The sequence below is a fragment of the Thunnus thynnus genome, chromosome 5 (genome assembly GCF_963924715.1).
Source record: "Thunnus thynnus chromosome 5, fThuThy2.1, whole genome shotgun sequence".
NCBI classification, from domain to species: domain Eukaryota; kingdom Metazoa; phylum Chordata; class Actinopteri; order Scombriformes; family Scombridae; genus Thunnus; species Thunnus thynnus.
This window is the reverse complement of record NC_089521.1, coordinates 3318712-3345234: the sequence shown is the minus strand read 5'-3', so window position 1 is coordinate 3345234 and position 26523 is coordinate 3318712. Positions and strand designations below refer to the sequence as shown.

Below are 26523 nucleotides of genomic sequence, written 5' to 3'. Positions count from 1 at the left end.
GCCGCTATCTCACTACCTGCCCTCCTCATGCCCAAGAAGCAAATATCTCCTCAGAGGAGAGGAAGGAGAAGGAAAATAATTGTTGCCCCCACGTGGTGTCAAGCCTCTCTCTCTCTCTCTCTGGTTTTGTTTCGATTACACTCCATCCCTCCATCTTCTGGCCAGCTCTATCACTTTCTATCTCTCCCTCTCTGTCTCTGTGTCGCTCTCCCAAGGTTCAGCCTGCGTCCCACCCCACCGTCTCCCCAGGACCTTTATCAGGGAGATGGCTCTGCTCATTAAGGAGTTAATTTTCTCACTGCTATCTCTGATTAGTATAGTCAACCTAAAGCACTGTGAATTCTTTAAATTTTCTTCCTTGTTATCAAAAAAAAAAAAGGAAGAGGGAGAAAAAAGATGGGAATAGGGGGGATATTTAATCGTTTAAGTAGTCTTCCTGGGGAACCAGATTTCTCTCTCCCTCTTTCTTTTTTTTTTTTTTCTCTTCCCAGCAATGTAAAGAAATCTCTCTCAAAGCCGGCCCAGCTCAGTAATTCAGTTTTTAAAGCATGAGGATGGAGGGAAGGGGGGGAGGGTGGGAGTGGGGGGGGGGTGGTGGAACGGGGGGAGGGCATTGGCGGCGGTTGCGGGAGAGGGAGGGAAGAGAGAGAGAGAGAGAGAGAGAGAGAGGGAAAAAAACGACTTGATGAAATTCCGCTATCAGCTCCGAACCAATATGCAAAATATCTCGCTGGAAATCAAATAGCTATTATGTTTTCATTTCCACGTCGGCGTATTTGCTTAATGAAGAGGAGACAGATCAGACCGGCAGAGAGAGTCTGCAGGAGCCGATAACCGCCAACGGCTCCCAGCTATCCACACAGAGTGACGCTCCCAGTCACTACGCTTTTTCACTGAAAAAAAAAAAAAAAAAAAAAAAAGAGGAGGAGGAGGAGGAAGGGATGGAGGGGAGGGAGAGTAAAAGAGAGAGGAAAGGAAGGAAGGTGATGGAGTATAAGGGATGGAGAGAGAGAGAGCAAGAGTGATATTGAAAGGGGATGGAGAGGAAGAAAGAGAGGTGGCGGCAGTGGTGGGTGGGGTGGGGTGGGTGGAGGGGGGTAAGAGGAGATGAGGAACAGAGAGATAATGACGGAAAGAGAGGAGGAAGTGAGAATATAAAGGAGAGACGGCAGGTTGGGAAGAAGAGAGATGAGGGATGAGAGAAGAGACGGAGACTGAGAGAATTCTATGTTTTTCATGTAGAGGCATACAGAGCTGAGAGAATGCCTTGAATTCTTCTGAACTCCAGGCCTTGAAAGGTCTTACATACTAGTCAGTTTAAAGAACGAGGTTTCAAATAGTCAATCAATCTCGCAAAAATGGTGTTTTTTTTTTAACATGTTCATTTATTTTCAGACCTTTTGATGTTTGGTGTCCTGCTGCGTTCAAGTGCATCAGCTCGCCCGTTTTATCACTGCGGTGTCAAGTCAATATCATTAGTCTTACAGTATGTTTTGCTTCCGCCTCTCATTTCTTGCGTATTTATTTCTCTTTTCAGACAGGCTGTTTCTCCACACTGCTGGCGGGAGCTTTTTAATTCTTGCAGGTGTGGCGGCAAAACCTGCTGTGGCATAGAATTAAAATGTTCCTCTGTGACGTGAAGAATGAGCTGCCGTTGCTGTCATCACATAAAAAACACTTTAACATAAAATTCGGAGCCTCCCTTATCAGCTGGCAGGCCCGTGTGAACGCAAAATCCAGCTGTTCCTTAACTGATGCTGCCATATAGTCAAATTATAATGCAGTTATAGTAGTAAGAAGAAGGCTGCTGTTCATAGTCTTCATATGGCATTCAGCAGATACTCTTACATATTACAGTTTAAAACTGATCATTTGATCATCATACATAATCTAATTACAACTGCAATGATTAATTCTAATAATTTTCTTATTCGTTTAAGTGAATTTTCTAGCAAAATTGCCTAAATGTTTATGCTTCTCAGATGTGAGCATGTGCTGCTTTTCCTTGTGTTTCTGGACTGTTGGTTGATGATCAACTATGTCTCGAGGAAACTGTGATGGACATTTTTTATCATTTTCTGACATTTTATTTTAGAGAATATACTGTATATGCAGATTAATCAATAATGAAAATAATCTATAGTTGCAGCACTAAATGATAAATAATAAATCAGCCTCCATCATATCTGAAGTCGACCCCTCTGAACATATGCAATTTTTAGTAAAAGGCCATAAGTGTTTGTTTATTGCTGCAGGTTAAAGGTGCCCTGTGGAGTTTTTTTTTATAAACAAACAATATTTCACTAAAACTCATTCCTTCCACATATAAAACATTTACAAAGCAATTTAAAAAAAAAAAAAAGTTTGGATCCTGCATTGTTTACTAGCTTGCAGTCTCTGCCTTTGCTACCACATTGCTGCATGTCTTGGCACGTTACAGCCACCTGTTGTTCATTGGAATGAAATCATTGGCAGGAATGTGTGTCACATGGTGCGCATGTGTATCCTCACGCAGACAAACAAACCCGCTCCGTACTACTACTGTAGGACAACAACTTTACAGGAAACCTTCTGAGGATGACATGGTTGTCTGTGGGTTGAAAACTTGTTCAAAAGCCACCACATAAACTCAAAAAGGACATGTCCAAGCAGGGCTGAGGACTTCTTGCTTGTAGATACTTCAAGATGTTTCTCCTCTCATCCAAGGAGCTTTTTATTTATTGATCATATTAATATCTTGATCCCTCTCAACCTTTGTCGAGAGTATTTTGCACACACATAAGAAAAAGAAAAAAAACAGTAACAATATGTTTGGACTATAATGTGACAAATTGTACACATGTCACTGTCAATTATTGAAAGACACTCCCACAGGATAATAATTGTCCCACACCTGTGCACACAGAATGGGAGGAGTATTAAATATTTAAGATCATTGTTGTCAGAATTGTTTAAAATACTCTTGATGAAGGTCCACAGGGACCAAAATGTTAGTATGATCAATAAATAGTGATGCTGAGCAAGACATCTCTGACATTTATTAGACAAAATGATTAATGAAAAAGACAAATTGACTAACCCTAACCCTAACCCAAGCCCTAAATCTAACCCCAACCATAACCCTGACCTTAACCCTAACCCTGACCCCAACCCCAACCCTAACCCTAATCCTAAACCTAACCCTAAACCTAACCCCAATCGTAACCCTAGCCCTGACCCTAACTCTAACCCTTTTGTTCCAACTCTTCTGTAACATGTGGAAATGATAAATGCAGTGGAAGTATAATCTGTTTTTTTTTGGGCTCAGTGACATTATTAATACAATGTGACATTTCAGACAGTTGAGAACTCTTATATCCTGTATCATTTAAATGTTGAACCTCTTATTCTGTTTTGATTCAGCCTGCAGGCCATAACAGCCAGCCATCACCTGTCCCGCCCACCCCCACTGCACTCTGGGTATTTTATCATCACATTAGATGTGAAGATGTGCGGGATGGTCAATAAGTCCCGGGGATTTCAGATCTGTCGAAAAAATCTATTGCTTTGCTTGAGTTTGTCATCCCCAGAATAATCAATGTGAAGTCGTTAGCAGCTCAGATCCTAAAGGCTGAGGAGAAAAAGCTGATTTTTATTGAAGCTGAATATAACGGATCGATATCATGGGGTTTGTGGAGGGGCCCCTCTTGTGTGAGGGTTGGTGGTAGAGAACGCTAGCCATGGAGCTGTGATAAGAGCCCATGCAGCGTTGAGGGAAATGTTTAAAGTGCAAAGTTGATTAAAAGTATTTCCTCAGTGGTGGGTAATTCTCCTCACTCTGATCAATAAGTGGCTGCTCTCCAGTGCGTGACTCGGTGTCAGGTACCTCAGTTCCTCTCTAGAGAGAGAGCTCACACATCCTCCTCTCCTTCCCATCCTCTCCTCCTTTCTTTCTCTAAATTCTCTTTCTTCTCAAGTCTCAAGTGATTTTCTGATACAAGCACGCCTCTCCCTCTCTCTCCCTGTGCTTCTCTTGCTTTCAGGTCTAATGTATTTTTTTGTGTGGCGGGTTATTAGCGTGAGAGCGGCGAGGCTTGCGTCTGTTTAATCAGGCTTGTTGAGCATGCAGGTTTGATGTGTGTTGTCTCTGTGTTTAATCAGCGAGCTGCTCGCTGCAGGTTTGATGTGGACGGAGAGTTAATAAAGCAGTATCTTTGGTGCCTTCATCAGCTGCAGCACTTTGTTCTGCCTCTCCTCGCGCCTCCAAGACAGACAGCTGCAGTCTCTGCGCTGCAGCTCAAGTACTCCTCTTCTACAACATCTGTCTTGGTCTCATCTTAGTGCCCACTGTGTTTTTCCTCAAGAAACAGGGACTCGTAACTTTATTTCAAGACCAGACCTCTATCATTCTGTCCTCAATTTAAATTCTGTTAACCAGAAATACCTTAATAATGTCCTCTGTTGCTGTAAAATGTTAGCAGAGGAAATGAGTGTGAGCTTGTGTACAGTCGGGCCTTTAAATCGGACTCCTTACGTCCAGGTCTTGAGTTTGATCTCACATAGGTCTGGCTATTGAATGGAATGTACGGAAAAAGTGAATTTGCTAACGCCTGAGATCAGTCTGCTTGTTTTGTCTGGTCACCAGTTTAAGATGAGAGAGATTCAGTTTGTTATCACATAAGACAAAAAAAAGCAGAACATCCTCGGAAAACCTGAGAATTTTTAACATTTTAGCATAAAAACAATTTGAACAATTTATCAAACATCCAAACAGCTGTTGTTATCCGTTATTTATTCCTTTTCATTTCTAGTTGATTGACATGAAATCAATCAGTTAGTTTCCATTATTAATTTATCATTGCCTCAAGACATGCATCAAGTAAGAATATAAAAAAATAACTGCTTAATGCTTTTCAAGTTATCAGCTGATCATCAGGCGTTGACAGCTGTTGTGATTTGATCAGACGGGCCTCATTTCAATCTCTGCTACATTTGATTTTGTTAAGGTAGATTTTTAAACAGGTTTGTCATATTTTGGTCTTTATTGTTATATTCTGAAGCTTCTGAAAAATGATCAAAACTCGGGTTTTGTATCGATAATGCAAAATTTCAAATGACATTGCTTTAGTTTGCTATTACATTAGATGTATTTGGGATTTTTAGCTGCTGTTCAGACAAAATAATCAAGTCAAGTCATCTTTTTTGTCTTTTTTTTCCTCCAAATTATTTACTAAAAGACAAATAAAAACAGTAACTGATAGACTAATCAATGATGAAAACAGCTTCTTTCTCAGCATGATTTTGAAGTCCTGACTACACCGTCGGTCTTCAATCAGACATACATTACATTCTTCAAAAAAACATGAACTGCTGTGAAATATTTCTGGACTTTCATTCTTCAACATCTCACAGAAAGTTTTATCCGCTGGAGAATGTGAAGTTTTTAAGTGGAAGCTTTAGGCTCTTTTTCATGAACAGTTTAGATTCTCCCTCTTCAGTTCACAACCTAGAAAGTTGAGCGGTGCTGTTGGATAAGTCTCAACTTAATTGATGTCCCTCCTACAGAGATACACATGTGGGCTATGTCTTTTTTTTAATTTTTTTTTTTTTATTATTATTTCTCCATCTCTTGAATGAGCTCAGTCCAATTTTCCTGTCGGATATATCACGGCGTAACAATTAATAAGGCTTTAACTTTTAAACTGGCAAATGAAGTAGAATGTGCAGCGCTTTATCACAGAGGCCCCCGCTATCCTTTCTGCCAACTATCCGAGACAGGAAGAGAAGGAGAAAGAGAGAATATTTCTCCTTGGATAAAAGAGGGGAGCTGAAACTTTTTCCGCGCCATTTGATGTCTGAAAGCAGTGATGCAGCGATTGATTCATTAAACCAGAGCCGTAATGAGGAAAGAAATCATAATTCAAACTTACATTTTAAACACGAAATATAATTGGAATTTTATACAGAGAAGTCCCTTTGTACAATTATGATTAAAGGAAAATTAATTGTATGAAAATGTCCTCACAGATACTGAAAATTAGATCTAGCAAAGCTCGGGCAGCATGGACCGAATTCTAAAAATATTGTGTACAGGATCGATCTTTTTTTTTTTTTTTTTTTTTTTCTTATGAAGGTCCAAATCTAGCTGTGTTAATTTTATCTGAAATTAGAGTGAACCATGCAGGCGTGGAAGTTGAAATTAGCCTAAAGATGTTTCATTTACAAAGACAGAAACACTTTGTCAGCCGGTGATTGTTTCCAAGCATTATCTCTGCCTGCTTTTAATTGCTTTGGAAGTGAAATTAACAGAATTAGAAAAATTGCCTCTCCCTTTTTCTACAAGCTTCTTTATTCACGGGTATTGTTGTGTGCTTTGTATAGATTATAGACTCCTTTGTTCCAGCATTGTAAATATATACGCCCCTAGTCACGGCTTTAGCTCCGAAACAATCCCTCTATTGGTTTCGACACAACCTAATGAAAATTAATTTACAACCTGTCTGGATTTAGGGAGAAAGGCGGGAAAAAAAAAAATCTTTTCTCTCAGTATTAATTTCACTTATTCAAAAACAATGTGCCCACCCTCCTTGACTTTCCAATATATCATCATTATGCATGTGTGTTGTTTTCTCCCCTGACAGTCTGCGCTGTATTAACCATTTCTGTCTCACTCCAGCACTCCCTAATCCTCTATCATAGTATCCTCTCGGGAGCTGAGAATGCAGCATGTCATCGAACGTAATAGAAAGCGAATCAGCGAGCCTGGATACACTAATAACTATAACTCAGCGCTCTTTAGATACAGACAAACAGCAAAGGTTTAGAGCTCTTAATGTAGCGTTTAAAGCAGACTGATAGGTTCATCTTATAGAGGGAGTGTTATTAATGAAGCAGTTTAAAAAAAAAAAAAAAAAAGTCACATTAAATCCATATTAACTGACTCCATTTTTTTAAGGATATAATCTTCAAACAGGCTAAAATAGATCAAAAGTACTGTATAATTACTATGGTCAGCAGGGATTATGAAACTGTAATTGATACAGATCAGCCCTGCACTAATCACTCTTTTAGCTACAATTTTAGGTATACTGTAATTTGGCTTTAAGGTCCCCCTTGGCTTCTGCTATTAATCTTCTGGATTAGACCGTTCAGTGTGTCCAATTATTGAAACCGTTTTTTGAAGGAGTCCAGTTATATATTTATATATTTATATATATATAAATCAGTGTGTTTAGGGTATTTTTCCTCCCTCCTACATACAATCATAAGTAGCTTGTTTAACAATCTCACTTCCTTTATTTTTCACCTCTCCTGCACTACTCTGTTTAGGCTCAAGGCTCATGGGAAGCCAATTAAACTCAAATCCTTCTGCTTCTACAGAGCTGCAGTGTAATATTATTCTCTCAGTACACAGAGAGAGAGAGAGATCTCTAGAGTGCTTTACTTTATCACACTTTTTGGAGATGCTCTTATTATTCATGTGCATTTTGTGTAGCAACCACCTGATCTGTTTTGAATGTGGGTCACTTTACTGTACAGTTGCAATAGTATAGAATATTTATATTATTATATAATTATGATAATATATCTTCATAGGAGAAGTTCCTGACTAATGCTGCACATAATAAACACTTAAATATCCTTATAGTAGCTTCTAGTGTGTTATGTATACTGCTTATAAATGCTAAATAGGAGGACTTAAAGTGTTACCAAATATAATAAAGTATATAAAAAGTGCAATTAAGCTTTAAATAAACTATTTAAATACTGTTTCTGCTGCAAATGTGTCTCCATCCACCCATCTATCCCTCACATGTATCTCCAGACTCAGTAAATGTAAGCAGTGTCAGTACAGTTTCAGTGGTTCACCGTCCTCCCTCGTCCTCCCGCAGGTTCCCTCGGGGATCTTGACGGCAGCGAGGAGAACACACCGGACAACCTCAGCCTATCAGGTGAGGAGGGAGGAGCGTCGGACCCAGACGATTCCGGGGAAGGCGACAGCTCCAGCCCGCCGCCGTACACGCCGCTGTACAACGAAGGTGAGAGACGGAAGATGATTTTGTGAGGAATCAGCTGGAAAAAAAAGAAGGGAATGAGCCGCAGATGTAGGCCTCGTTCCAGTCTGATTGCTTGATCATAAAAGTATCATCTACTGAATTTAAATATTTTGTCCTTGCACTCCTCATGAAGACTGTCCCTGTGCCTCTGAAGCAATGTTTTTAAGCTTTAAAATATATTCATTTACATAATGTCTACTGTTAAAATCCATACAGATCACCTGAAAGTCTGCTAGAATGTGGCTTGTTTGTGACACCGGCCTGATACTTCACATTGTCCCTATAAAGGTTCACTCACACCAGCATTTATAATAACATTTCAGAAATCAATTCACTTCAATGGAATCACTGTAGTGAAGATGAAGTTACACAATGTTCTACTTTGGCATTTGAAATGTAAAATAACTGCACTGTTAACCAATCACAACACATCCTGACAGATCTGAGCTTTTATAATGGTTATTTAACCTGCCAGAGCTTCAATGAACAATCGCTTTATTCTCCATTCATTGATTAATCATTTGCTCTATAAAATGTCAGAAAGATCACGTCAACAGTCTATAAAAATACTCAGTAGAGCTGAAACCATTAGTTAACTGATCAATCAGCCAATTAGCAGACTATTAACCGGCAAGTATTTTGATAATCAATAATCAATTCTGTCGTCTTTCAAGAAAAAATATGTTCCAGCTTCTTAAATATGAGAATCAGCTGTTTTTCTACACATATAACAGTCATTCAGATATCTTTTGTTGGTGTTACAAAACAAGCTCATTGAAACAACTCAATTTTTAACATTTGGTCGACCAAACAATAAATTGATTAATCAAGAATATTATTGGATAATGAAAGTGATCATTAGTTGCATCCCTAATATTCAGTTTACTGTCATAGACCTCTCATCAAACCAGCAGATAGTTTTTTTTAGCATTTTTGCTTAAAAATGAGTTAAACTCCTGATCATTTATCATTCCAATGATTTCCTTTTTTTGGTTTGTTTTTTTGTTTTTTATCTACATACATCTGTAATACTGGACATAGATTATCATAACATACTTGTCTATCCATTCACATGACAATCAACTACCTGACAAGGGCTCTTCTTTGCTCCTCAACTTATTCAAGTTAAACTGTAAAGACTCTAGACTCTAGAGTATAAAGTGTGGCACAGAGTGGATGGTAGAAATACTTAACCTTGAATGACCTGAGTGCTTAAATAGTCACCACATCAACAAAAGCATCATTCACCACCCATCAGTCCCACTGTGCCACTGTTTAAATGTTACTGTGCATTTATACCAGATAATACTCAGACCTAACAGTTTTCACTAGAACTACTTTCCAGCAAAGAAATACTTCCTACAGCGTGCATCAGCAGTGAACAGCTCTTCTACTCAAATGATCCAGATGTCTAGTTTACCGGCAGTTAATTGTGGTTACAGCAAGATACAATATCAAGACTTGAAGTAATTCTCTCATCTACTAACGTCTACCTGTTATCTGTCAGCAGACAGTTAACATCACCCAGACACAACAACAAAAAAAAAAAAAGACTGTACAGCCATTATGAGGTTGCAGCTTTCCACATGTACCACTCTTTTATCTCTATTGTGTCTAAACGAATAAAAAAAAAAAAAAAATTCTGTGGCTTCAATCTTGGCTCCGGTGAATCTGCCCCCTCGTGCACCTCTTATCCCGAGCCTCCCCCCCCCCCTTGTACCGCGTGATAACAGAGTTTTCAGTCATATTCTTTTCACTTATTCAAGATTTCACTAGCTGTGTTTTTTTAATCTCAAAAATTCCTGCTCTTGTGAAATTTTTGGGGCTGGAAGTGATAAGCGTCTGTTGGTTGGCTTGGTTTGATAAACCCATGGAAATTCTGTCAGGTGCTAATCGAGACGAGATTAGAGATTAGCTAGAGGTGTGTGTGTGTGTGTGTGTGTGTGTGTGTGTGTGTGTGTGTGTGTGTGTGTGTGTGTGAGGTGAGGGGTCGGTTATGTGTGTATTAGACTGTATAAGAAGAAGAAGAAGATGATGAGAGAGCTCAGGCATACTGCGCAAGTTTGTCTGTCGATAGCAAACTCACCTGGAGTCTTTGTTTCTTTTTTTTTCGTGTGTATGTGTTTTAGCCTTTTGCACCCTCCCTCCCTCCCCCCTCCTTCTCCCAACACACAAACACACACCCCTCCCCATCACACTGTTGATTTACTCCTCTCTCTCTCTTCTCTGGGGTTCCTCGGTTGCCCGGCGCTGCCATTATCAGTTCTCTGTAAATCAGCCATGTTTGACGAACCTGCTCTTTCAACCTGGGATCAATACCAGGTCTTTATCTGGCCAGCGCTGGCTAATAAAGGCAAGGCCTCTTATCCACCATCTGGAAGAGAGAGAGAGAGAGAGAGAGAGAGAGAGAGACACACACACACACACACACACACACACACACACACACACACACACGCTGGCGATAACTGCCCTCGATAACTTTAGCAAGAAAAACACATTCTACCAGTAACAGGACCAAGCACTGTGTTCTCTCTATAACACCCCCCTCCTCAACCTGACACAGAGAGCCACTTTATTAATGCTGATACAATGGGAGCGACACACACACACACACACACACACACACACACACACACACACACACACACACACACACTGAACTTTATTGAGGAAGACTTCAGCATGCGTTCAGTACGTCTGTCTCTGTTGTGGTGAGTTTTTTTCTTTTTTTTCTTCTTCTCTCTTCTCAGAATCGCTCTACAGTTGCAGCAATCCGTCAAAAGAAGTGAAGTTCCTTTTTTCATAACAAGGCAATCATACTTCTACATCACAGGAAACCTGATAAAATCCACTTCTTGCCTGATTAGTCAGTATGTTACCTCATTTTGACCTCTAATTGTCGTGCCCTCATTTGGGCCAATTTTTTTTTTTTTTTTTTTTTTTTTGGTTAAAGCCTCTGGAAATTTGGCTTGAAATAGTAAAAAATGCATATATGATATCAACAGTTGTGTGTGTCTGATTGAGCATCCACATAAAATGGGAGTGAAAATAAATGTTCAGAACTATTAGAGAAGTTCAGGCCTAGTAGTCGTGGCAGATCATGTTTTTTTTTTTTGACACCTGCACAGAAGCTAATGACTGTGTTTCCACTTCTAACTCAATATACCACGTTTATTACATCTACCATTATCACTAAAGGATGATTACAGAATGATTACAGCACATGCCACATAACCACAACATCCCTGGCTCCAATCCACCTTGGGACCTCTGTTGCACGCCATGGCCCTTTCTAATACTCTTACTTCAGGTTTATATGCTGCAGCACATTAACAGTGTATCAGGCTGCAAGGTTTGACTACTGTGGCTGAACGGATCCAGCGTAGACTCATGACTGCGGCTGCTGCGAACATTCTCTCTACACTGCTGCCGGTGTAGACAGATCACCGTCGGATCAACATGGAGACTGCATGAGCACATATGTAAAGGAAAGATACAAAAGACAAGACGCCGAATTAAAGTCAGAAAAGAAGCAAAAGAGAAATGTGTAGAAGTTTGGAGGAGAGATTGTTGGGTGACTTTGCCCTGCAGGTGTGACAGGGGAAGTTCAGCTTATCAGATTGATGGAGACTGTCTCACTATACGGGAGGAGGTGGTGAGGGGGGGAGGGAAGAGAGAGAGGGGGGGGAGAGAGAGGGCGAGAAGGAGGGGAGGGGAGTTTGGCAGAAAAGTGTCTGTCGACTCCTCCTGATACCTGCCTCCCTGTCTGAGATGATATGGGAGATAATATTGATAATATTAAACGCAATAACTGTGTCTCCAGCTCCCCTCCCTCGCTTCAGCCCCTGCAGGATAAAATCAATGTGCCATTCAATGTGATTTATAGCTGAAAATAATGGCACTGTTTAGGCAGGGGGGAGGTGTGTGTATGTGTGTGTGTGTGTGTGGGGGGGGGGGTTTGCTTGCTTTAGTGTGTGTACAGTATGTCGCCATGTATGAGTGTTTGCGTGCGGAGGAGGTTGAAAGGTGGACGTGATGTGAAGATGGATGGTGTGTGTATGTGTGCATCTGCTTCTCTCTCTTTGTGTGTGTGTGTGTGTGTGTGTGTTTTGATTTATTTGACGATGCAGATCCAATCTCTCAGCTGTTACATTAATAACGGCGGAGTGTGAGGGCGTCACGTGGTCGTGGGGCGTTTATGGCCGGTATCGATCGGGCTCTATCGCTGTTTATCGGAGCGGGAATGCAAGGGTAAACACGGCCTTTGTGCAGACAGCTGAGGTGTTATCGGGGTGGAGGCTGAAGACGGGGCGGGATTCGGGGAAGAGGGGGGGGAGAGAGAGTGAACAAAACAGGACAAGAGAGGACGGAGATAGGGAGGAAGGACAGAGCGAGGGAGGAGGAAGTGTGGAGAGAAGGGCAGAAGTTAGGAGGTGGTGGGGAGGGGTTTGGATAAAGGACAGAAAAGACGGGAAGAGAAAGTGAAGTAATCGCATTTTGAATTTAGGGTGTTATAAAGATAATGACTTTTATAACCCTGTGCATTCTCACAGCAGATATGATACTCATATTTCCTCCAACGACTTGATCTCATACTTGACTTGATCACTAAATTAATATAAGCAGAAATTACAATTTCTAAAGTCAGGTTTGACTGACATGTATGTGTACTTATCACTACATTTTACATCAGTGTCAAAAAAGTTTTCTATCAAACCATTTTAATACAAACAGTATTTTTACTAAATTATAACAAGCTCTGATGTTAAATTCTTAAAAGTCCTCCACTCAAACCTCCTTTTCTTCTTCTTCCTCCAGTTGGACGATGTTCTCTGTGCACAGTGACGTATTTGCAGAGTTTGTTTCCACATTCATCAGCTGAAGCGCTCACCTTAAATCAGTGTACCTACAAGCATGATTTGTGACATCACAACTAGTTTGGGGCCAATCCTGGTCCAGTATTCAATTTAACACAAACACTGAGAATAGACTTTACAGTGAAGTGTCCAGCAGGAAAACTTTTGATTTTGATGCCATTTTAAGAATTTTTAACTAGTTGAATGAACTTTTTTGTGGAAAGACCATATCAGACAGAGTATTTTTATATGTTTTAAAACATGTCTGGAGGCAGTTTAGTTAACATCTGCACTGTGCAGCTACAGGTAAGTTGCTTTGTGTTGGTTAAAGACAATATTATATGGATCTATCAATTTAAGGCGACAACACATTTTGCATATTTAATGCAAAATTCTCTGGAAATATGTGTTCAACACTATTTTCAAAGTAGAATGATGTTGGTACAGATGTGGTGTATGAAAGTGCTGAAACCACTCCTTCCTTCATTCATTCACCATTCTCTGCAGAATTACAACTCAATAGTTTACTTAATAGTGAGCAGTAAATTGGGATTTCAAGACACGTATGAATCATCCTCACTATTATATTACTCATTTTTACATCTATCCAAGATGGACATATTCTTATCCTAAAAGTCTCTGGCTTTTGTTCCAAGTCTGATACAACAAACTCTCTTAACTGCACAAGTGTGATGAATGTCACCTGTTTATGATGATTCATGACATTTGATCATTAGCATAATTCATCCTCCTAAAACATCCAAGTAAGGCAACCTGTTCTTCTCCGTTTGTGTCAACTTTTATTCCCAAAAATCTTCCCAAAAACGTGAATTTGACACTACGGAGTTTCAAGCCCAGCTGTCAGCAAACAAAAACATGACAAATGTATCAGTGTCAGCAGTCACATCAGAGGAGATATATAAAATATAAAGAATAAGCGGAAATGCTTCGAAAGGAAGTGAGATGCTGAAAATTGCATATTTTGTTCATATCTCAGAAAACTAAAAGCGAGGACTTTGATGAATGCTAGAAATTCTCTTGAATCTTTAGTACAAACTTAAGTTTAAGAACTTATCTGTCTGGACATGTGCTTCCTGCATGTGTGATATCTTGTGTCATATTTGTCCATGTATGATGTCTGTCTGTGTAATGCTGCTTAGAACTATGAACTAAGTTACCCCGCTGTAACAAAAACAAATTCCACAGACTCTCATCATATGGCCATTAAAGTGAAGTGATTAATCACCTAATAGGCTATACAGTGTGACATTTGGTGGATGCACTTTACAGCGTTTGTGCTTTCCTTTGTATCCTCCAACACAAGACCAACCAATCATTTATTTGCAACAAGAAGGGAAAGTCATTGTTATCAGGAGCAGCCTTTGAGATCCTTAAAAAGTTCCCATACCCATCAACTGAAATGCCTGTCTTATTGTTTAATTTTGCCACAACTGCAGTGAGAATTATTAGTAAGATGAATTCACTAAATATTATTAAGATTGATAGTGAGATGTTTGTGATCCAGCTCCATGCAGTCAGCTTTTGAGTCACCCTAACCCTTGGCCCGTTGATGATGCAAGACTCAGAGAACAAGAAGAGAGAGATCTTCAGCTCAGATAGCCTGAGGTGCCGTGATGTAACTATTAATCTAATCTAACTAATCATGAGTCCCGCTAATAGAGAGGGACACTGCACTGTGATGAACCCGCTGATAACAGCTGCACAGGCAAAGTTCAGGGTTCACATATCGTATGCATGCATGGATGAACGTATACACAGGATCGAAGCACACACACACACACACACACACAGGTCCGGCCACGTGCAGACACACACACAGGGATGTCTTTGATCAGCGAGCAGGAGGCTGTGTAATCAGCTTGATCAATGGCGGGGATATCAATGCTGATTAGAGGGAACACAGGCAGCCTCAGTCTCTGCTGAAGGTGACAGGCCGAGGGGAGGAGGAGATGCACAGATAGAGTGATGAGACCTCCCTACATTCAGTGGAGGGGGGGGGGGGGGGGGGGGGGGATGGTGGGCGTTGATGAAGAGAGAATGAAAAAGCTGTGGAAGACAGGTGGAGAGAGCAAAAACAAAACTTAAAAAAAAAAGAAGTGAAGGCAGAGAGAGTAAAGACGTCGTCTCTGATGAGTCTTTGATTCTCCAGAGTTGCAGAGAGAATCAAAGGGTCCGTCTCTGCGTGGCGAGGTGTTGTGTTACACAGCTCGGGGAGTCATTTCACCGCTGCCTTTGATCAACAGACAGGAACAGCCACTGCCCCAGACACAGGCACGCAGACAAACACCGATGCGAAGCTTCGAAGGCCGATATTAAAGTTTCAGGTTGACTCGACAGTCGTTCGACTACGACGATTTAAACGTGACTGTGTGTGTGTTTTGTTTTGTGTGTCCAGAGCCCAGTACGCAAGACTTTCGAGGAGGCCCCGATGACGAAGACGAGGACGGGGAGGAGCAAGGGCCGACTCACAGTGGTGGGGAGGAGGAGGAAGACGGGGAGGAAGAGGAGGACGTGTTACAGTGGAGGGGTCCAGGTTAGTACATATGCAGCCAGTAAACATGTCATCAGTGTAGTGTAGTTTTCATAACACTGATGACCAGATATTCAAGTTCAATGTCAAACAAACGGAAACCAAACTTTCACAGTATTTGAAAGGGCATGACTAATATTCATATTGAAAGTGTTATTTGTCTGATTATTTTGAACTACTGCACAAATTTTCTCTTTCACTCAAAGTTTATTCCGGTGTTGTTTACATACTTGAGGGGACTGAAGATGTAACACAGTACTCGCATAACAGGCCTTCTTTGGTCGGGGATATTAACATTTTACTTTATTTTGTTAAAGCTTTTATAGATTTTCTTCACATTTACTTCTTGCTTTATTAAACTCGTTTCATCTTAAAGGTTAAATCTGATAATATTTTATATTTTTTTATTGTCAACAACTACCGTATAAAGACCGAAACCAACAATGAAATGATCTACTAAGTGCTGTCTGATATCTTATTCCTCTGTGTCATAGAGCTCCATTATTGTCCAAAAAATGCATAAAAGCACATCAGTGAGTCACACTGTTGCACCGGGTGACATGTTCTTCATTACCATGGACACACACACACTGTAGTTTATTTTGATTCAATCCCACACACATTGCCCTGCTGCCAGACATACTCACTAGAACACCAAATATGTATTCTTCCACTGCGGAAAATAGTCCTGAACAAATTTCCTCCTCATTTAGTCATGTTTGTTAAAAACTACAGCGACCAGCTGTTTTAGGAAATGAATGTATGAAAATATACACCTTACCGGTAGGAATCAATGGGCTTGGAGCTCACATACAGGGTGGGAGAAAGTATTGAGAGACAGTGTAAGTTTAGGGAAAAGAAAAAAAAAACAGAATATAGCCAGTCTCATCCTCTTATTAAAGAATGAACTTAAGCTTAAGTCAAATCTCTCATACTTTGTCTTTCAAAGTTTCTCTCACCTGAAATAAATGCCATTACACTTTTTGTAAAGTATAACATTAACCACCAGCAAGAACAGAGGTGCTACATCACACAGCGAAGAGCATAATCAGTGAGAAATGTAGTCACTTACTAGCTACAGTAAAACCGAACAAGAGACAAATGTGCTAGGATGACAGAGATTGATCAATAACCTTCTCTCCTCGGTAACTAATCGGAAACGGTTCAGTCAGGTGATGATGTGTGAGGAAGAAGTCTGCTCCCCCCCAACCTCCACACCGTTATATTTAACATCACTAGACAAAGAGCACTGAGTGTTGGTGTTCCATGCAAACTGTGTGCCGTCTATACTCCAACCAGCATACCATCATTTCAGCTCTTACTGTAACATGCACTCAAGAGGACCCTAGCAGCTCTATATGCTGTGTGTGTGTGTGTGAGAGATGTTCCTCCGTCTTGTTAGCGTACATGTTGCCTCTTCCAAGTGTCTTTCGGGGTCCGTGGTGTTGTCCTCCCCCCCCGTAGGAGATGTGAATGTGACAGGGCCAGGGGAAATTTATTCAACTCGTAAGAAAAACACACACACACACACACCACGCGGCTAAGAGGAGATAACAAGTAAATCGCCATAATTTTATTATTTATTTCCTCTCTTATCAAGGTTTGTTTGGTTATTTATTTCTCTCTGTCTGTTGTCTTCAATGAGTTAAACAATGCAAGAAGATTACCGCACTATCTGGCATTATTTCCTTTTCAAGCTGCGCACGTTTTATGTACGTCTGTGCACGTGCGTCTACACGGCGCGGAGCGTGTGTGTGTTGGCGAGTGTTTACGTGTGTGCACGTGTATTTTAATTCCTCTGGTGGGGAAGAGAGGATGTGTTCATTATCGTCCTGTCCCAGCCTTGTCCCTTTAACAGTAATTGGAGCGATATTAATTGCTGCGCGGTGGCTGGTTGATGGTAGCACCATGATGCTGCACTGATAGGGCCCTTCGCTTTTTTTTTTTTTTTTCTCTCTCTTCCTCTCCTCCTCACAAACTAACTGGCGGGTGAGCGAGGGGGAGGGATGGAAGGGGGGAGTGAGGGAGGGAGGGGGGGGAGAGAGAGTAAGGGAGAGAGATAGCCCCTCTATCAGCTCCGGAGCAGGCGCTGTCTTTATCAGGAGCACGATTGGCAAAAAGGAAACTTTGACCGGTCTGAATTTTTCTCTTATCGTCAAGCCCCCCCCTCCCTCCCTCTTCCACCTCCCCTCTCTCCCTCCTTCCCTCCCTCCCTCCCTCCCTTCCTCCATCCATCCACCTTCTCCTCCTCTGGTCTCTCCATCACCGCTAACAACCCCACTAACAGCCCCACTCCCGCCTCCCCTCCTTTCCTTCTCCCCCCCTCAACAACATACATCTCCCTCTTTTTCACCCCATCTTTTTCATTGTTTCTTCTTTTCATTTCCTCCCCGTCCGGCATGTCATAGTGGAGACTGGAGTCACTGGTTAATGTGCTCTTGTTCACACAAAATGTTCAACATGTATCAGACATTTCCCATAAACAGATGAGAGAGAAAGTATGGAAATAAACAGGCTTTTATCTCCTCTGGGAGAGTTGGCATTCTACTCGTTTCTCACTGTTGTTGATTTTAGACACTCGCTTCCGGGACCAGAATTTCTTAGCTTTTAATCTTATGGGGGGTTTTTCAGTTTGGTCGTTTTGAGGCCAGTGATGTCAGTGGTCCAGTAGTGTCACTACAACATATAACATACAACACCTTGTTTGTTTCACATGCTGTTTATAGTTTGTTTTTGTGTATTATGTGTTTATGATGGAATCAAATCTGCAACTTACATCCTTACCTCACTGAAAAGAACAGAAAAACATTAGAAGATTGGTTTAAGAGAAATACATCTTCACATTTAGTACAATCATCCCTGGTATGTTAGCAACAGTAGTGCTTATTAGCTAGCTGGTTAACCTATTACTTGACTTACAAACATTTTAACCAACCAGCTGTTCAGGTGTGAGGATTTGCTATTTTTCTGTTTTATATCATCACAGATCTTTGGAATTTGGACTGTTACTCAGATAAAATGAGCAACTTCAGTCACTTTGGGTTCTGACAACTTGTGATCTCCATTTTTAACTATTTTCCAATCTTTCTAGAATGATCATTAAATCGATAAAGATAATCGTCAGATTAATCAATCATAAAAATAAGCGTTAAATAACAGCAGCTTTGGGGATTTTTGATAGATGATGATAGTAGATGGTAACAAGAAGAACATGTTTTCAGGCACTCTTGGGCAGATCAAGGTGAAACGGGTTATGAAAAGCCTTTATTTAGTCGAACAAAACAGTTTGAAATGTCAAAGAGTGCCTGAAGAATCTTTTCTTTTCTTGTGTGAACAGCTTTTTGATCTTCAAGAGCACCTTAAAGTCAGGAAGACACTGTGTTGATTAAGTGTGATTCAACACTGAATTTGTCTCCTCAGACTAATTTTTGGACTTTGGTTGTTGATGATTTTCTTGGGGAGAGGGTCACATGGCTGCTGTCAAAAGATCTGTGTTGAGTAGACTCTGTAGTGAGTTTGTTAAACACTATTGGAGCAGTAGAGTATTTACATGTCGTGGCTACTGTAGTCTGTAGACAGAAAGACCATATTGTCTGCATCTTCCAGCCATCTGCAGACTCATATATTTTTTATTTTTCTCCTTGCTTTCCATTAATAGTAACACTGCCATTCTTAAATTTTTGAGATTGTGTAAAGTTGAATTTGTTTAATTAAACTTTATTGGAATTGTCTCTGGACAAAATCTATAGGAGGTTCCACGTTCACATCCAGTGTGAGCTCCCACGTCACGACCAGTCAATAGTTCCATATAGTGTGAGCACAGAAATGCCGTGTAGAAAGATGAATATGTCTAGAGTGAGTGAACACATTGTTCAAGATGAATAAAAACACAGTGTCTGCCCAGCTTAATGTTCCACTGCATGTGAAACTAATTGAGCATCCTTTTAGTAGATATATAGACTTTGCTATAGCCTCGGGTTCACAATGCAACACAATGATAAATTAGATTTATGATGGGTGTGTCTTTTCCTTCCTTTCACCCTTTTACAGAAGTTTTGGTGACATAATCAGTGTTCCTGTAAGTCTGTAGAAACTCTGTGTGGCTCCAAGAGAGAACAGAGAGAAGCTCATAGTGTTACTCACCTCTCCACGTTGTCCACATTTACAATCTCTTCTCTTTTTCAGCTTACTTCTATACCTTGTCTATACCATATGTTTCTCTTTCCTTCCTTACCATGTCTTTTTTTTTTTTTGTGCTTCACTAGCACAGACAGTCACAATGCCTTTTTCTAGTGTTCACCTCTTTCCATCCATCTATCTGGAACCCTTCTCTAGTTGTTTGTGTAAATATGTGACAGTCTCTGTCATGTCTTAAGGCGCTGAGGTCCTAAGGCTGACCTGACAGACTGTATTATAAATGCATAAATTAAAAATTTCAAAGGTAAAAAAAAAAAAACCCCTGATTTCATTTAGTTGAAATACAATAATTCCTAGATAGGAAAATGTCCCTTTCTGTTCTAAGCTTATGATGATAATCTCTTAATTTATTCAAATAATTTATTCAAATAATTCTTTGTGGCAGTCATTATTACTGTTCAGACAGACTGATATTAACATACAACAGAGAAAACAACAACAGAACATTTTTAATTCATCCTCTCGCTCAGTGTTTTTTTTCTTGCTTAAAGATAATACAATTCATTACTGGACAACATTTTTCAATCGACATATTTGACATTGTCTCCTCAGTGTGTAATGAGTTGTTTATATGTCAATCTGAATAAATTCCTTAGTCATAGATGATAGTCAAGGCAGTCCTTTTGGTGTTTTTCCCCTGTTTTTTTTTTTTTTTTTTTTTTTTTTTTTACCATTTTCTGCCAACAGCAGCTATCAAAATGTTGGCTTTGTGGCTTCCATTGATATGAAAAAAACATTAAAATTAAAGAGATGATAAACTTGGAATGGATTAGAGGCTTCAGCAATTTTCAGTTTCTTTTCTCCGATGTGTACTTGGTTTTAAAACAATCAAGTCTCTCTCTCTCTCTCTCTCTCTCTCTCTCTGTGTGTGTGTGTCCAGTCAGTTTGATGAGGGTGTGGTGGTGGCATGGAGTCTAGGAGAAGTCTAGGTGGGAGCCGGTCCCTATCAGGGATGGCATGATATGCTAAAGCCGTCTTTTTTAATCTACAGTGTGTCCATACTGCATGATATGCAAAATAAATTATGAAGAGAAGAAAAAAGAAACTATCTTTTGAATGACCTTGCAGGCTGGAGGGTTCGATATTTTCTCCCTCGCTGCTTAAAATTCTTGATATGCAAATGGGTGTCACAGTAATCCCTTGTCATTTGCTAGCTGGCTGGCTGGCGGTCCCCACACATTCTCTCCTTATAAATCCATTGTCAGTGGCCAAAGAGAATCTATAACTAAACAGAGAAAGTGTTTTATATCCATTTCAATTTTAAAAGTGATGGACAAAATAACTGAAACATCCAGCAGTTCATGAGTATGGATTTTATCTAATGAGATAAAAGACAAGTCTACATTACATCCCATCAGGTTCAACGGGTGTTTGGAGCTCCTGATCGGGATGCTAAATGATAGAGACGAGTGTGTGAGGGCATTATCATCTTGGTAGCATCATGACAGGACAGCACATACACCCTAGGGTGACCATCCATCGTCCTGTAAAAGGGAGTCATATTTGTTGGCTAGTTTCCTCCCTTTGTTAAACAAACGCCATCATCATGCTGAGTTCAGTGTAGAAGTGATTGGGCTTTGAGAGTCTTGTGCTCATAATAAACAACTAGTTTTATAATCAAATAAAAAACCATTTGACGTTATAGCTTATAAAGTCATTTTTCAACAAAAAATACCCAGAATTCCCCAGTTCCAGCTTCTTTTCAGGTGTGAGGATTTGCTCCTTTGTCTAATGTGAGAATAAATGTATCATTTTTAGATTTTACACAGTCAGACAGAAAAAAACAAGCAATTTCAACCAACCTGGACATCAAGAAATGATCTAGAACATTTTTTCACTTTTTTTTTTTTGACATTATATAGACAGACAAATACTGTAAATAATCAGCAGCCCTACACTTAACACCAGGTTATGAATCTTTGTGCACTTTATGATTTCCATAAACATAAGCTCACTGAAGCTTTTTCTGAAGTGTTGTATCCCTGTTGTCAGGTTTCATTTATTACCACTTTGTCAAATGATTAAACAACCCATCTCAGAGAGCTGCAGTGGACAATTATTTAGTATCATTCAGTAATCTGCTGATTATTCCTCCATTCATTGATCAGCCGTTTGATCTATGAAATATCAGGAAATAGTGATAAATTACCATCAGAGTTTCCTAAAGGTCCAGGTGTTCAAATGTTGGATCAACACACCAAAACCTAAAGATATACAACTCTTACTGTCACATAAGACAAAGAAAAGCAGACAATAAGCTGGAATTAGGGGATGCTGGGTAATTTTGCTTTAAAAATGATTTAAACAACTAATGGTTTTTCAAATAGTTATCAATTAATTTTCTGTTAATCTATCAATCAATGAATCAATCATTTTCAGTTTTTGTAACTGATTTGTTTTGAGTTCAGGGAGCTACTCTGTGGTTTCTGCAGTTCTTTTGGGAAATACATCTACAAGAGGTAGATGGGTAGTAGTGGAGCACCTGGCTGAATTCCTCCTCAATGTGTGTGTGTGTGTGTGTGTGTGTGTGTGTGTGTGTGTGTGTGTGACATGGATGACAAAGAAGGCCCTCTTCCGGCTGTCCACTCACACCCTCTGACAACTTGTCTACTCCAGTGGCCCTGAGAAGGCAGCCAAGCGAGGAGAGTGTTTTCCTGCTTGCCCAGCACTCCGTACTCCTTATCCTCCCCAACAGAGTAATTTAAATTACCTCCAATAAAGCATTATAATGGCAGGCGTAATAATGGTTATTATTATTTACCAGGCACTGTGTGTGTGTGTGTGTGTGTGTGTGTGTGTGTGTGTGTGTGTGTGTGTGTGTGTAGTGGGTGGGTGTTGGGTTATCATACAGTAGTTAATTATAATGGAGCATGAAGGCACACTATATGCGTAATTATCACTGCAGAGAGTCTAATTTATTTGGGGTGAGGGAAGGAAGATGTTGGCGGTGTCACATTTGCATACTGTGCACAGCAACTTTTCCCCCCCGTTTGAAATCACCATGAACAGCACAAGGTGCACCCTCATCACTTTGTCTACATGTGATAAGACCTTTTGTTTCTCTCCATCTAGTCTTGGATGGCTGAGTGCAGCATTTGAAGGATAAGATGTTTGTGTAAAGGATTCCAGTTTTCTGCACTGCTGCTGGTTTGTTCATTTCTTTGTGGCAATATTCATCCAGAAACGCCTAAACCTAATATGCCCTGTTGTTCTTCCCAGGGAAACAGGACAACAGCATTTCTTCTTCTCTTGGCGAACAAACATACACTTTTAACATCATAGGTATCAGATTTTTGCACTTTCAGTGAAACCTGGAATATTTATCTACTCACTTTTTGATAAAGTTTGTGTTTTCCTGACACGTTTGCAGTGTTTAAGGTTAAATATCTGTGTGTGTGTGTTAAATTTTATGTGTGTTATCTGTTATCTGGTAGACCAGGAGCATAGACAGTTAACTCCTAGCGTTGAGAAGAGATGTTATCTCTCAGACTGGCCGAGGTTAAAGGGGGTGAACTTTGGATAGAGCGATGAAGTGTAGTGAAGTGAAGAGAGGTTGTAAGGAGGAGAGGCAGAAGACGGTATGAGAGACAGGTAAGAAGAATGTGAGACTGAGAGAAGCGGCATGGAATAAAGAATATTGAGTTTGCGGTACAGAGATAACTAATGAAGGGTGAAAGAGGGGTGAAGGTTTAAGGATCAATGAGAGAGAGAGATGAGGGGTGAGAGATTTTAAGAGGTGCAATTCAGATAGTGAAATTAGAGGTGAGGGATGGGAAGTGGGTAAGGTTAAGATATAGAAGGATGAGGAAGATATAATATGAAGAAATGACAGTGAGGCCATCATGTTGGCTCTGTGGACTAAGGTACTCAAAGCATCACAGCTTTGAGTTCACTGTAGTTTAAACACTTTTCAATGCTCTCCTTGAAGGATCATTTCAATATAAAAACAGGTTTTATTTTCAGAATTCTGACCATTATTTAAATCTGTTATAAAAATATTGTACTCACCAGTAATAAGTAATAACTGAAATCTGGGATCATGGTAACATCACTACAACAATGTCAGGTGATCAGACAGCTGTTTACCCAGATTATCTAAACCACGTTATTTGGAGGTAAATCAAAATTGCACTTGAAATGTCAGTAAAAATACCTGATGCAAGCAGTAAAATTAACCCTGACTGGATCAGCGATACAATCAGATACAGGCTTTGAGAGTGAAGGAGGATGAGATGGAGGACTAAGGAATGAGACCAATTGAAGGTGGGAAGGTAAGGAATTGGATGACAAGAACTGCCCAGTAGCTAGTATTGGATAACAATACGAAATAGGTAATATTGGCCACATCTAACCCCTCATTGCCAAATATACAGAGCTGACCCACATCCATCCATCTCTCACACACATGGGCATACTGTACTCTCACTTCTGTCTCTTCTGTAACCTTCCTCCATATCTCCAGCCAGCAGACTCCCATGTCTCTCAGGAGAATGTGTCCCTGCAAGCTCCCTGTCAATTCCACCCATCAATCAAAACGCTGTGGGATGATGATTGGTTGTCGTGTGTCCAGAGGGCTTGTCTTGTCAGCGGGGTTCAGACACCTCAGAGTAGACTGCAGTTTGAAGGGACTTTGTGGAGGCCTGTTTTTGTCCCATCAACACACAGTACAGGAACAGTGTTGTATGTGGGTCATACACAGCCATATGAAGCTACAGCCAGCACACAGTTAGCTTAGCTTAGCATTAAGACTAGAATCAGGAGGAAATGGCTAGCCTGGCTCTGTGAAACTAAAACCAGTTCCACTAACCAGCATCTCTAAAGCACTAGTTAACATGTGAAATGTCATTTGAGTAATCCAAACAAAAACTCAAGTGTAAGAACAAGAAGTTGGGGTTTAACAGGGGTTTACATACTGGAGTATTTTGTGTCCGGATGCAGTGACTTTGTCATCACCGTGAGGTTGCCAAGTGACCAGCAGAGACTCCACATACTTGAGAGTGAAGTCTTCTCTTCTCACTCTTGGCAAGAAAGCAAATTCCCAAAATGTCAAACTGTTCCTTTAATTGTAGTTGATCTGGTAGCAGTGGAAGCCCAATTAGAAAAAAGTTCTGGAGAACATTGTTGTAAAAAGTAAAACTTTGATACAGAAATAAAATATTTCTTCTTTTTTTTAGCACTTGTTCCTTTGGTCCTCATTCCTGCTTCAGTTCAGTAGTAGTTTATGGCTTTGTTAGCTAGTTAACTAGCCAGAAGGCTAATTTAGCAAAGTGCAGTAACTGATGTGAAAGATAACATACAACTATTAGCCCCTAGCAGTTTTCTCCACAGCAGGTGTAGAGCTGTTGGCTCAGTAAGTATGCGGAGGAATATTATAACATGTAAATACAGTATATCACTTTTTATTATACAATGCGTCATGATACAGTAGCATTCTATCATATCATATTTTTAGGGCTGCCCACTGGGATCTTAACTGCAGCTGTTATTCTAACTACTTACACTTTAGTAATCTGTCTTTAATGAGGGTGTAACATTTAAAGAAGTAATATATCTGGCATGAGGTTGTTGTGATGAGCTCTTCTTAGTGGCATCATGACAATAACAAAGCAATGGACACGCACATAACCAATTACAAATTATGTTATTACAAAACTTCTATTTGAAAAAATAAGACTTTATGGTGTTTGTGTATAATGGTTTACATGATGCAGTGCTAAAATAAAACTGTTAAACAGTAAATGCTTCTATGTTTTGTTTATTATTTGGCATATTTTAGTCTCATGAATAAATTCATCCACTTTTGTGCCTTTGGTCACCTCCACTGCAGCACAAAGTAACAAATATATAATTACAGCAACCTAAAACAGCTCAGGATCAATTTTTTCAGTACTAACGAACAGGAGAACATGTATGCAGTGAAAAGTTTACTTATAAACTTAGTGGCAGGAACTCATGAGGAGCACTCAAAGCCAGTATCGCCCTCTGCCTCCATCTCCCACTCCTGATCTACACCACATATTCTGACTGACACACACACTGTCACACATCTCCTCTCTCCAGCCTGTCTGTGATGTGTCACTGCCCTACTCCATCCCTGATGATTGATAGGCGCAGGGCTCTAATCTAAAGGGACATTTCTCCATGCTGTCCAGCTGCTATCAGCCCAGCAGCTCCCATACACCCCATGGCAGACCTAGCACTGGTGGCAGAACAGGACACTGGCATCTGATTACCAGCCCATCAGATTCCTGGCTTCTCCTGCAGCCACCACACCACATCCTGTATATCTTACAATGTTACAGTTTCATTTGGCAGATGCTTTTATCTAAAGCAACATACACATGAGAGTTAATACAACACAAGCAAGGATCTAGTCAGGAGAGAACAACGCAAGTAAGTGCCATAAAGCTAAGTTCAGGTCCTATAGGACATAGGTGCCAACAGGCAGTGCATAGAGAGCATAGACATTAATAATATTTTTCTATTTTTTTTACAAGTTCATCAGGTATAGAGGGGTACGCAAAAGAGCTTGGTCTTTAGCTTTTTCCTAAAGGTTGAGAGGGACTCTGCAGATCGAACAGACTTTGGTAACTCGTTCCACCACCGAGGAACTACAGAAGAGAAGAGTCTAGCTAGTGACTTAGGGCCCTTGTGGTGGTGGTACCAGGCGCCTTTCATTGGCAGAGCATAGTGAGCAGGAGGGAGTGTAGACCCGAATGAGGGAGTTCAGGTAGGTGGGAGCTGTTTTAGTTGCTGTTTGGTAAGCGAGTGTCAGGGTTTTGAATTTGATGCAGGCAGCAACTGGGATCCAGTGGAGGGATATTAACAGTGTAGTGAGATGTGCTGTTTTGGGCTGGTTGAAGACCAGACGCGCCGCCGC

At 40.4% G+C, this 26523-nt stretch overlaps 1 protein-coding gene across 1 annotated transcript in view; it reads left to right on the top strand.

Moving 5' to 3' along the window:
* Positions 1 to 26523, top strand: part of zfpm1 (zinc finger protein, FOG family member 1) — a 108590-nt gene that overhangs the window by 39337 nt on the left and 42730 nt on the right. The window contains exons 2-3 of the mRNA XM_067588728.1: positions 7872 to 8018; positions 15312 to 15449. Of these exons, the coding sequence (XP_067444829.1) occupies positions 7872 to 8018; positions 15312 to 15449 (285 nt within the window). The remainder of the gene's footprint in view (positions 1 to 7871; positions 8019 to 15311; positions 15450 to 26523) is intronic.